We start from the raw sequence: 12,486 nt of genomic DNA, 5'->3' as shown, positions 1-12,486 counted from the left end.
TTTTTTTTTTTACAGCAAACAGCTGGAGAGTAAAAATCAGTGGGTATAAATTGAGGTACAACAGAGCAGCAGGAGGAAAACACACTAAAAACAGTAGTAGTTTTCACACTACAGATGCTATTTCATGCAGCCTCCGGACAGATCTAGGTTTATTCTTACTGGAAATAAAAGAAAAATATCATATAGCACAAAGTAATGGGGTAAAGCATTACCATTAACTTGAAACACTTGGAAAAATTGCAAATGCAAAACATTTTGTTTGCTCAAATTAATTAAGTGAAGATGTTTAGTGCTTCCCTTTTAACCAACTGCTTCATTAAGTCGAGGCATGTTTTCCAAATTAGAGTTAGACTATGCAACTGTAAAACAAATGCTATCCAATTTGTCGGTGAGAAAATAATCCTAGAAATAACATCATTAGGTAAGAACACTAGTAAACAAATCTGTTTCCGTGTTCATTATTTGTCTCTACCGCCGAGTATTATATCTCCTATCGCAACATACAAGTTGTTTCTTATCAGGTGCTAGAAAGAAGAAAAAGTAAAACATGTTTTTACTAAAAGTCATGTTTCCACTGGTTTTGTCAAAGCTCTATAGGCTCCTACTGTCAACCTACAGGATATACAAAGAGGAACCATGTTGAAATAGGGCAGTTATGTCTTTCCACCCTCTTCTTCCTTCCTCCCAGGGACAAACAACTTCATCAGTCCATTTGGGTGCGCTCTCGCTTCTTGCCTTCCTTCTTTTGCTTCTTTGCATCTACAATAAGAGAAAAGACAAAATAGTTGAAACCCACAATGTTTACTTTCGTTGCCAGAGGTGGGGTTTCTGCAAATAAACAAATCCCATTGTCTCCATGAAGAGCGCATATGCTCCGCTTCAAATTGTAATAATCAACCGTAGGAGTTTTAATTAGTTTTTTTTTTTTCCCAGAGTGTAGGTCTAGAGCTGTGACACTGCATGCAGTCCCTCCTCCCGCCCTCTCCTGGGGATTGATTTTAGGCCTGCTGTATGCCCCATGAAAAGATGCTTTATCAACTTCCCGCAACAGTGGATTGGTACCTGGCAGCCATGGCCGAAGCCACAGTCCATGGCTTTCCTGTCTGCTTTGCGGCCTCTGGTGAACAGGAAGAGAGCACAATCTGCAGCGGTTTGGCTAAGCTACTGTAGCTCCTGGACTGGACTGTCAATCTGCTGGGCTGTTTGTGTGTATCTGCTTGTTTGTATACACGTGCGTCTGTCTCTCAGTTAAACTTTCTGTCTTTGTGTCTTTTTTTTTTTCTTTGAACATACGCCTGTGTTTGTGCAGATAGAGGTTGCATTTTTTCTTTTCTTATTAAAAATTAACGATGGTTAAATTCCATTTCAGGGTCCTGACTTTGTTAAGGAAGTGCTCTGACTCAGTTGCTCTGTCTTTTAACTTCCTTTCTACATCTGTGACCTCTAAATCCTCATGTTTTACTGGAACACTTAAATAGAACGAAGGCATCATTAATGTTATTAATAACACCTGTGGACAAGTCTGTGGAAAACGTCCCATTATGAAAACTAGTCAATAAAAGCATGTGTCTTGTGCTTGCAACTTCTGTACTTTTCAGTGTATATTTTTTTCAAAATATAATGTAATAAGTTTGTATTTCTTAAATAACTTGGCACCAAGCTTTTTCATTTACGACATGTTGAACCGACCCGTTCTAATTCTCAACTCGTCAAATGCAGCACTAGCTCAGTGGCTCTCAGAATCTGATACCAACACACAAGTCACCCTTTAGCGTCTGTATGAGACCCACTGGGCTTCGGCCGCGGCACTGTGGAATGACGTACTTGTAGTATAAAGTTCTACAAAATCTGAGACAGGAGCAGGTGGCAGTGTGTCAAACAAACAGACAAAAACAGGACTTTCATTCAGAAGACCAATTTGTGTGTCCTGTGTGAAACCAAAAGTCAGCACTGACTTACTTATATCCCGTGTGTGACATTAGTATTTTGTGGCTTAAACCTGATCATACCCAACATTTTCCTGAACTTTTCAATACGATGCCAAAGTCATACCCAGTGTGTTGAAAAGTGGGTGCTGAAAAAACCTGCCGTATTTTCACAAGTTGGGAGTGAGAATGTGTTGGCTCAACAGAGATGTCAGCCGACATAACCAGCAACCCTTTGATTTAGAGTTAATCCAAAGCAAGTTCCTACTGCTGTAATTTACATTAAATTTAGAGCCTCCAACATCACTTTTGTTGTATGTTCACAATCACAACTCGACCAGCTTTACACAAATGAAAGGCGTCTTAAATGCCAAATAAAAAATGTCCACAGTTTCATAATGCTCCCGTTTCAGGGATTTAAAAAAATCATTGATTTCATACAAATGCCTGACAAACCCATATACAAGTAATGTATGAAAAAAAAAAAACTATTGGTGAATTTAAAAAGAGGTACAGTGTGATGATATATGACAACACTGTCAATACATACAATCCTGAATTAATTAATTTGTATGAAATGGATTATTGTGAAAGGACTCCTTCACAAATCCTCTAATGAAATGCAGGCAAGCAGTTCTGAACAGCGACAAGGTATGCTTAGTCAATGAGGATTTCAATTGAGTTTCAACCTTTTTAACATTCTGAATGTGCACTATGAAGAAATCGTCTTAGAAATCTGTTCTTGTCACCTCGGTTGCAGGCTTCCGTTGGCAATAAGATTTTGACGTACAAAGCGCTCTCACCCATGCAAATCCGGAAATTGCTCTTCCGTCCAATTTCTTTGCTTGTTTTTATTTGTTTGAATGTTTTCGCTACTATATTTTTCTTCTCTTCCCCTGTTGTTTTTGTCAGCACATTCTGCTCCCCGGGGAGATGGATGGAAGAAAAGGATTCTATCTCACTTTGTATTATCTTTCTCCATATGTCAGATGGGGTTTCATATCAGGCTGGAGTATTTTCTGCTGCACTTGCACATTACATGCCACTGCTCGCTCTCCTCTCTGCCTCTGACACAGACTCATAATCAGGCCTTTGCTGCCTTTTACAGCTCAAATCTGCCCTGAGCCAAAACACGGTGACAACATATTTTGCCAAAACTGAGTTTGTTGAGTTGTTGAATGTTGCAATGTAGCCAAATACATTTACTCAAGTACAATTGTGAGGTACTTGTATAATTACAATTCTATGCTACTTTATACTTCTACTTCACAACATTTTAGAGTATAGGTGTAATTGACAGGGTTTCAAAATCCTATTATGACTTCCTTTACATAAATAAAGACATTTGACCCATAAATTCATGCAGAAAAGGCCCAAGTTGTTGCAGACAAATTCAGCAAAATAAAGAAAATTTCAATATTGCTCATTGCTTTGTGGAAATCTCAACCCGCCCAATGTTTTAGAGGGAAGTAACATCACTGAATTTATTTAACACCCATAGGAACTTTGCAGATTAAGATGTTACACACAAAACATTAAATCACTTACAACATTGATACACAAAAATGCTGCACACCATTGCATGCATTGGTTACCTATTTATAGGGGCCATTGACACATAAGTACTTTTATCTTTGATAAATCTCTATCTTTAATACTTACATATTTTCACCTAGCTATGATTTAATAGATTTTTAGTTGTAATGGAGAATGTATTTTACCTGAGTAGAATATCTAAATATTTCTTCCACCACTGCATTTCCCCATATGTAAAAAGAGTATGCCTGGTAAATGACACATTTTGATGGCACACTTTTTTTGGTGACCTAAAGTATGCCAAAGTATCCCTGGTTCTGCTCCACCCTCATTTCTTGTTGTTTCTCTACTTGAAGGGCTCATTTACAAAACATGATCAAATAGGTCTTGGGTTGTTTTGATAAAAGATCTAAAATTGTATTTTTGTTTGCATAAATTCATCAGAATCAGAATCAGAATCAGCTTTATTTGCCAGATATGAGCCATGAGGACACATGCGAGGAATTTTACTTTGGAATTTCATTGCTCCCAATGTGCTTACACATACAAAATAACCATACAATATATACACACTAATATATACATACTCTAAACAGAAACAAAAACAACACAGAAGCATGAGTGCAATAAAAACTATTTAAATGTGGGCCATGGTGCATCAATCAAACTAATGGATTTCATCTATATTTCACAAATTAACTGGTTCATTTTAACTATGGATTAACTTATGATAGAAATCAATTAGTTCAAATGGACAAAAAAAGTACTGTATTTTCCTTGCTTGATGCCATAAGATCTGAGTGTTATACCATATCAGCCTTTGGATAACTTTAAGGAGGACATCATCACATGGTGACTAATGATCGGTCAGAAAAATCTGCCTGTAAAGTTTATCTGGCTAGCCTAAAAACTTTGTCTTTTCTTAACCTCATATTTCTGACCTACAAGGGCATAGAGCCGTAACTGCAGAAACTGTGGGCTGAGTGTAACAATGATACTGTGTGGCTCTGGATTATTTGGATTCTTTTATTTAAAAGAACAACACCTTTTTGTCCAGAAAGAATGACCCAAGCAAAATTGATTCAGAGACGCCAGAATTATTTCTACAAAGCCTTTTGTTTTACCTGAAATCAAGTCTGGCACCCAACACGGCAAAAACACCCTGCTCACTGTTGTTCTGCTGAAAGAGAAGGGGGGACCTTGAGGTTTCTACAGGCATTTATGATGTTTCATTTCTGTCAATCTTTCTTCTCTATTTTGCTCCGCAGGGTCTGTGTTTCACCTGGGCTAGACAGCAAAGACACGCAACTCTGAATCTCGGCCTGCTCCCACTGCAGCTCTTAGCATTGCCTCCTCCAGAATCTGCAAATGACAGATGCTACCTCCATCACAGTAACATGCTGCAGACAGATGCCACCTCCATCACAGCAACATGCTGCAGTCAGGGGAAACCTATCTCCCAACCCAAGGTGGCTGTTCAGAATTGCAGATTTGGCCATGCAGATCTCTGCTCCCAGCCGGGAGTTAGATAGCTTCTCCTCTCGCCATCTTAGTCACTCTCAAGTCAAACAATTCTGTTTATTTTTTCCATAAGCTCCCTGATCGTGTTGCTGTGGACTGTATCTATGCCATCCCCTGACACAGAAAAGCATGCACAATTCCCCTTCCTGTACATACCTCATTGTGCACAGCAGCCCCTCTTTCTTTTTCCCAGATACCCCTTTGGTTCCTAGAGCTTATCTTCCAACTGGCAGACGTGGTAAATCACACCTCACATCACGCAGTCTCTCTTCCCAACTGCTTCCCTTTATCTCGGCCACTGTCATTCTCGCTCTGCTTCTCTGTTGCCCTCAGGTCTCTCACCTCTTAGACTGTCACTCCGCATCCACACATCTGGCCTTCATTAGAACTGATGCGCACAGGTACGCAGCGCTTCACACATGGCTGCAAACCAAACACCTTTCCACATGCATACGCATACACACCACTATGTGACTACATACATTTTAATTTATCCTACGATTTTAACATGAAACGTTCTTGATCTACATTGATATTCCTGCATAATGAAACAAAAAAACACCAGGATGGCATAAGCAAACAAAATAGGACTGAATGGAGATTGCGTGTCCACAGTTGCACAGTCCATGTGATTGAATGTGAGTGATGGGGACTGATATATTGGAAGCCTGCCTAAAGTCCCTTACTCTCACCCATTGCATTTTGGGATAGGTTCCATTCCCCAACAAAAATCAAGACAATTGAATCATTATCATCATCATTATTGGCCATTTGCTGAAATGACTGATGCTGTTGTTATTCTTCAGAGGACACCTACTATAGACCTACTATAAATCCATATACATTTCCATATATTTTAACAGCAGAATCCTGTATTATACAGTATATATTTGCTGGAAAGCATGGCAGAGTCACAGCTAGCGATTACTGTACAGTTTCTCAAGAAACTTCCTGTCACAATGCATTAATGATGCGCTACCGAGTGAAAGATTTAACAGATTCCTCCTTTGAAAGTCAACTAGAGTTTGGCATAACATCTTAAGACAAACATTCGAGCAGACAGACGTGTTACAGTTGGCGGCACTGCAGCTGCAGTCAGACATCCTGTAGTGAAAAATAAAAAAGGAGAGCTCCCATATGTCTTATCATTGTAATTTGACTGGCTGTTTTATGAAGTGACATTAAGGTTAAGCAAACTCCATGTGCAAACCTTTGTGTGTACACATGTCATCTGTTGAGCATGATAAGGGTGCAGTTTATGACTATTGGCAGCCATTCTGCACTCATTATAATCCTGTTTGGACAATGGGACAGTCACAGTGGGTCAGTTACATCCTTGTTTACATAATCAACAAAGGGGAATTGACTCACTTCGAATGGATCCTGTGCATTCTTATCACCGGTTTTATACCAAGCAGAATGTAATATATTCTACGTGCATTCAGGTGGTCATTAACTATATAATCCCAGTAGCTCAAATCTTGTGTCAGCTCGGGTTTTCATAACTGCCCATTTTCCATATAATGTGGGAAGCAGTGACTTCAGTTTCTTTAAAATGACTAAAGAAAGCTAAAAGCATGTAATTACAGCTGAATAGTGAGTTAACCTATTCACCTCTTGCTGTCACTCACTGCTTCAACTTAGCTCTTGGGTAGGTAGATTTTTATCACGCTGATGTGAATGTGAATCACAGCTGTTATTGCCTGAGATTAAAATAATTTGCAAGGGTTTGTGGGATTTGACAAAGAGGCAATCAATCCAAGATATGCCAGGAGACAAGCTGAATATCTGCTGAACTCACTCAGTAATTGTTACAAAGAAGATAAAAAGAAATCCTCTCTCAAATGCACCTTGATGATGCACATACTGATGCTAATTTCTTATCATAATTGATGACTCCAGATTTTTACCTGTTTGTCATCGCCAAAATACACCGAACATCCAAAAACAGCATAAGACGTACAAGCTTGTCAGGGGGGAGATGAGCTGAATAAACAGGGACACCCAAGTGGTAAACATCCCTTCAGCTATACTTAATTAAACAAACCAACTAATCTAACATTCCCTGTAACTGTTTACAATGACTCAACAGTGCAAGAAAGTACTGGAGCAATTATTTTCTTAAACCGTTAGTTTGTTTTTGCATGGGTTTTTTCATTCACACCAACCTCATGACATGTGATTTCTTTAATTAAGAAATGACATCTCCAGCTTTAAAACTAGTCCAAAAAAGTGACTTTGTTGCATCAAGGGTTTAAGGATTGTATGTTTCAACAAATCTCTCTAGCTTACATTACAGTACAAAGCCCATAAACAAGTTTTTGCAAGAGCCTTTGCTTTGTCTTGGGTAAGGAGTACTTTTATTGAAAATACAAATATTTCAGGGTGGTACAGTGCATTGATTTCTTCAATTAATGTAATTATGCCAATGTGTTTGGAAGAAAAGGTACTCTGCACCAAAAAGGAGTCAATTGGCATACTATAAATTATTGAAGGAATCAAGTTGTCACCCGGAATCTTTTGTTTATGCTGCTGAAACTGAACAGTAAAATATCATATTTACAGAGAACCTATACCACAATGTGATTCATCAACAAGAATTCAGTGCACCCCTCTGTTGCTGACAGCATGTCCAAAGAGAGTTATAGCTTATCTAGTGGTGATTTATTCCAGTCGGCTTACCTTGCAGCTTAGTCTTGGGGGTTTTCCCACAAGGCTTGGTGGCTGTGACAGTGGTGGCGCAGGTTGCATCCATGAGCGCTCGCTTCAGTACGCCCGTCCTGTTCTTCTTGCCCGTCACCAGATCGCACTCCCCCCAAGCCTGGAAGTCGTACTTGCATTCCCCTATTGAACACAATGAAAACAAACACTTCATTAGATGCTTTTGTTTCTTGAAGTGGCTCTGAGGAGGATAAGAGATCAAGTCAAGTCAGTTTATTTATAAAGCATATTTAAAACCAACCTAGGCTAACAAAGTGATGTACAAAGTTATATTATGTTATAAAAACAAAGGAAGACAATAAAAATATAGACACAATGAACATCATACAAACAAGACACTTATACAAATGTCCCTAAACTAAATCACACGCCAAAGAATAAAAACGTGTTTTAAGATGAGACTTAAAGATCTTTGCAGTACAGGAGGACCTGATATGAATGGGAACTTTGTTCTTTGTTCTTGAGTCTCGGGGCCACAACGTTGAAGGCACGATCACCTTTTGTTTTCATCCAAAACTGTGGAATAGCTAAAAGGAACTGACTAGATGATCTTAGGTTCCAGCAGGAGTGATGTAGGGTAAGGACATCAGCAATATATATAGGTCCCAATCCATGTAATGCCTCGAAACCAAGAAACGATGATCTTAAAAGCGATTCAATATTTGACTGGTAACCAGTGAAGAGCCAATGTAAGCCAACAGAACAAATTTGTTTGTCACATTTTAATGCTGGGTCAAAGATGAAACCCAGATTTCTGAAAAAAGCACACACACTTGAGGCCAAAATCTCCAAATTTTTCAAAAGTTTGTCAAAGGAATTTGGGGGGACAAACAATGGGTCTTCCACCTTACTCTCATTAAGTTGGTGAAAGTTGTTAGCCATCCAGCACTTAATGTCTTTCAGGCAATGAAAAAAGGGACTTTAAAGAGTTGGTATTACCTGTTTTTAGATGCAGGTATAGCTGTGTGAGCATAACAGTGATAAGATATGTTATGTCTGTGAAGAATGGAGGCTACTGGGAGCATGTACAAAGAGAATCAAATTGGCCATAAAATCAAACCTTGAGGTACACCGCATGTAATCACTGCCAAAGAGGAGGAGATATTTCCAATTTCAAAAGAAAAGGTTCTATTTTTTTAAATAAGAATTGAACAACTGTAGAGCAACAGCCTGGATCCCTATTCTATGCTGAAGGAGATTCAACAAGATGGCATAATCCACAGTGTGAAATGTAGCACTAAGGTCCAGCAAGAATAAAATAGCACAATTCCCTCCATCACCGAACAGTAACAATTCATTTAGCACTTTAAGAAGTGCTGTTTCTGTGCTGTGGTGTACTCTGAAACCAGACTGAAAATACATAATTTTCACTTAAAAATGAAGAGAAATAGGCCTAAAGCTGTTACAATTAGTAGGGTCAAGGTTGGGTTTCTTAATTAGAAGCCGAACCACAGCATGTTTAAAGATAGATGGGACTGTGCCATTTATAAGAGAGCTATTTATTACAGACAAGAGATTGGCACCAATAGTGTCAAATACCACTTTCAAAAGACAAGATGGGACAATATCTGAAGATGAATAGGTAGGTTTTATGTGTGATACAATATCCATCAATGCTGGCAGGGCCACAGGCACAAAACAATTCAGAGAAGCGGGGCATAGGATTGATTTAGAAAGGGTCACAATCAGTAGTTGAGATACAAGATCTGATAGTGTCAACCTTTTAGACAAAAAAGCTCAAAAGTTGTTTTGTGATTTCAAACGTTGCATCAGGAGTGTAAAAGCATTATTTAGTGCAGTACTTATTGCACTAAATGAAATTTTTAGCTATGATATCAGAAAAATGCTTTAAATGCTTTGAAAAGTGGTTGGTAGGATACCTGGTGAACTCTTAATATCTCATAGGACACTTGCATTTTTTTTTTTCATTTCCTCTCTGCTTTTCTACACTTTTGTCTAAGGGCACGAGTCTTACTGTTAAGCCAAGTTTGGGCTTTGACTTTGGGTTGATTCCTTTTAAAAAGGACAACAATATCAAAAACATCCATGACAGTGGTATTAAACCGAGTAACTATCTTATCTGTAGACAGAGAGGCAGAGGTAACCTTTGTAGGGCTAGCAAAAGGACACTCGAGAATCAAAGATTTCCAACAACGCCACTTGTGATTGGCCCAAGACCTTTAAAAGCACAGAGATCCGTTAATCCAAAATTAGGGGTCAGAGACAATGATGGATTTATAAAAAATATACAATTTTATTTTTATTTTAAAATAGCAGGATATATTATGTAACGAAAGGACAAGATTAATATTAGGAAAGTAACGCACATTTCAAATCAATCCAACCAGATGCATTATTAGAGAACCAAAATCAAACAAAAGAAAAGGAGGACAAAAACAAACCCACATGCAATATATGCTCAGTTAATACCAATATTAACTAAGCCAATTTTTGTGTGTTCCAAGACTTGCCGATCCAAATCAGCTCTGTGCGTCCAGAACAGTCCCATACATACAGACACTTTTTATACCAGTATACAGAACAATCTATACCCGTATCAAGAACAATCTGTACTCGTATCCATAATAATCTGTTCCCGTATCCAGAATAATCTGTACCCGTATCCAGAACAGCAAGAGTGGGAGGAGAAAAGCGCCAGGGAGCGTGGGCCCCTTTGATAGCTGTGGCACCCGGCAACCTCCGCAGCAGCATGCACAAGGCTGTAGCTCGGTGCAGCGCTTTACAGGACACGCAACCCTCAGACCCTGGCAGGGGGACATGCAATCCGCACAACCACATAGCACCCAACGTGGCACCCAACGCCAGACACATCTCCACACTCAACAGGAGAAGACAGAAAAAGGATGAGTCTACACACAGGCTTAAATAGAACCCCCATCTGCTCCCAATCAAAGGGTGCTCACCTGCACAGGTAAGAGGGAGAAAACCTCATCCTATCACACTATGAAAGCATCAAAAAAGTGCCTGGAAGTGAACGGTTTCAGTGCTCAGATATAGCAATCTGGCAAGCAAAGTTTCGGTAATGGATTAGAAAGTAATGCGATAAAAATCACAGGTTTATTGTCAGATAGACTAGCAACATCCAGCTCAATATTTAAAACAGGAAAACCTAATGATAAAACGAGATCTAGGGTATGACCATGTTTGTGTGTGGGACTAGTGACAGACTAAGTCAAATTGAATAAGTCCACAATTTGCAGAAACTGGCTAAGTAAAGGCTTTGATGAACAACAAGCATGGATATTAAATTCACCAACGATAAAAAATATTATCCAAGTTGGGAACAATCACGCAGAATACCTGAAAAAATTACTAAATGTTTTTTTGCCAGTCAGTAAATCAACCCCCTTGAGTCTGAGGAGTTGTGAGTCATACACTTTCAATGATTTTCAAGAATGCTTTAATCAAGCAGAAAACCTGAAATAATTACTAAATGTAGCATCTATATTTTTTTGCAATCAGTCAGTGAATCAACCCCCTTGAGTCTGCGGAGTTGTGAGTTATACTCTTTTAATAGGTTTGAAGAATGCTTTTAATTTATTTGGCTATAATCTCCTTCCTATCAATAGAAACTGTCCAAGATCCACAAACCCAAGCCACGAGACACTCTTATTAAAATCCAAATAAAAGGATTAGAATAGGAACAGATGGTGCCGCACAGTTTTGATCCTACATTTCCTATATAATGAAACCCGCTAACGGATGAATGCAATCAAAAACTGCCCAGCTTCTGTTCATTCTGGAAATAATGGACAGATACAATCTTGGCAGCAGAGAAGTGAAAGTCCTTTCAACAGCACCTTAAATAAATTTCACATATGTGCTTTCATTTGACATTACATTTTACCCACTTTAAAGTCAACTCCAGGAGATGCAAGTTTGCTCCAGAAAATGTCTACAGCCAGTAACTGGTGTATGTTGTAGAAATTTGTTTGAAGAAGTGTGTGTGTGTATGTTTGTGTGTACTGCCTGGCCCATGTCTCTCATATCTTCCTCCATTATTTTCTTGCCATTCCAGCCAGGCTCCCTCAAGGCTGTGACATACATTCGTCAGCTTCCTCTCACATGAAAGTGTCGGACCCCTTGTCACTGCCTCTGAGATCCCCTGGTGCTCATCAGAAGAGGGGAGAGGGGAAAGAAGGGGTGAAGAGAGGAGGGACGAAGAGGGGGGAGAGGGAGTGACAGGGCCATTGTTGCATAAATCCTACAGGGACTTCCTGAGCATGCAACTTTGAAACAAACCGCCTCCGTAAATTGTCTTTGAGAGAGAGAGAGAGAGAGATTCCTTGCAAGCTTCTGAAAATTTGACAGGCAGCCCATGCCTCTTTAAGGTCACTTACCACTAGGCTAACCAATGGTTGTACAACTGTGAACACACCCACTCATCAGCAACTCTACGTCCTAACAGAGTCCTATATAGATCTGAGGATTTTGGGGGAAAAAATCTGATCATTTAGAATCTCGCCCTGCCTTTTCAAGATGTCAAATCTAGTGTCAAATGCTTGCTGGCACCCAGACAATATTGTGCACACCCTCCTGTTTTAAGTACTCTGCCTGCATGGTTTTCGTATTCCTGTGAGTCAAAAAATGGAATCAGGAATAACTCTCAGAGAAAACCCCATAAAGTTTACACTTTTTACAAGGTTTATATGTTCTTCCTTAGTACAACATGCACGGTACCTATAAGTACTTAGACAACTAGTCTAGCAAAATATTCATACATCAATGACAGGCAGACAGTATCAACCCCCCCCCCCCCCCC

At 39.3% G+C, this 12,486-nt stretch overlaps 1 protein-coding gene across 1 annotated transcript in view; it reads right to left on the bottom strand.

The window, feature by feature from the left end:
• Positions 1–12,486, bottom strand: part of ptn (pleiotrophin) — a 58,328-nt gene continuing 45,842 nt past the window's right edge. Inside the window, exons 4-5 of the mRNA XM_032505117.1 lie at positions 7,665–7,826; positions 1–759 (exon numbers count right to left, since the gene is read on the bottom strand). Coding sequence (XP_032361008.1) covers positions 704–759; positions 7,665–7,826 — 218 coding nt within the window. The 3' untranslated portion in view covers positions 1–703. The remainder of the gene's footprint in view (positions 760–7,664; positions 7,827–12,486) is intronic.

Source organism: Etheostoma spectabile, chromosome 23 (genome assembly GCF_008692095.1).
Source record: "Etheostoma spectabile isolate EspeVRDwgs_2016 chromosome 23, UIUC_Espe_1.0, whole genome shotgun sequence".
NCBI classification, from domain to species: Eukaryota; Metazoa; Chordata; class Actinopteri; order Perciformes; family Percidae; genus Etheostoma; species Etheostoma spectabile.
This window is presented reverse-complemented; position numbering and strand designations above follow the sequence as displayed.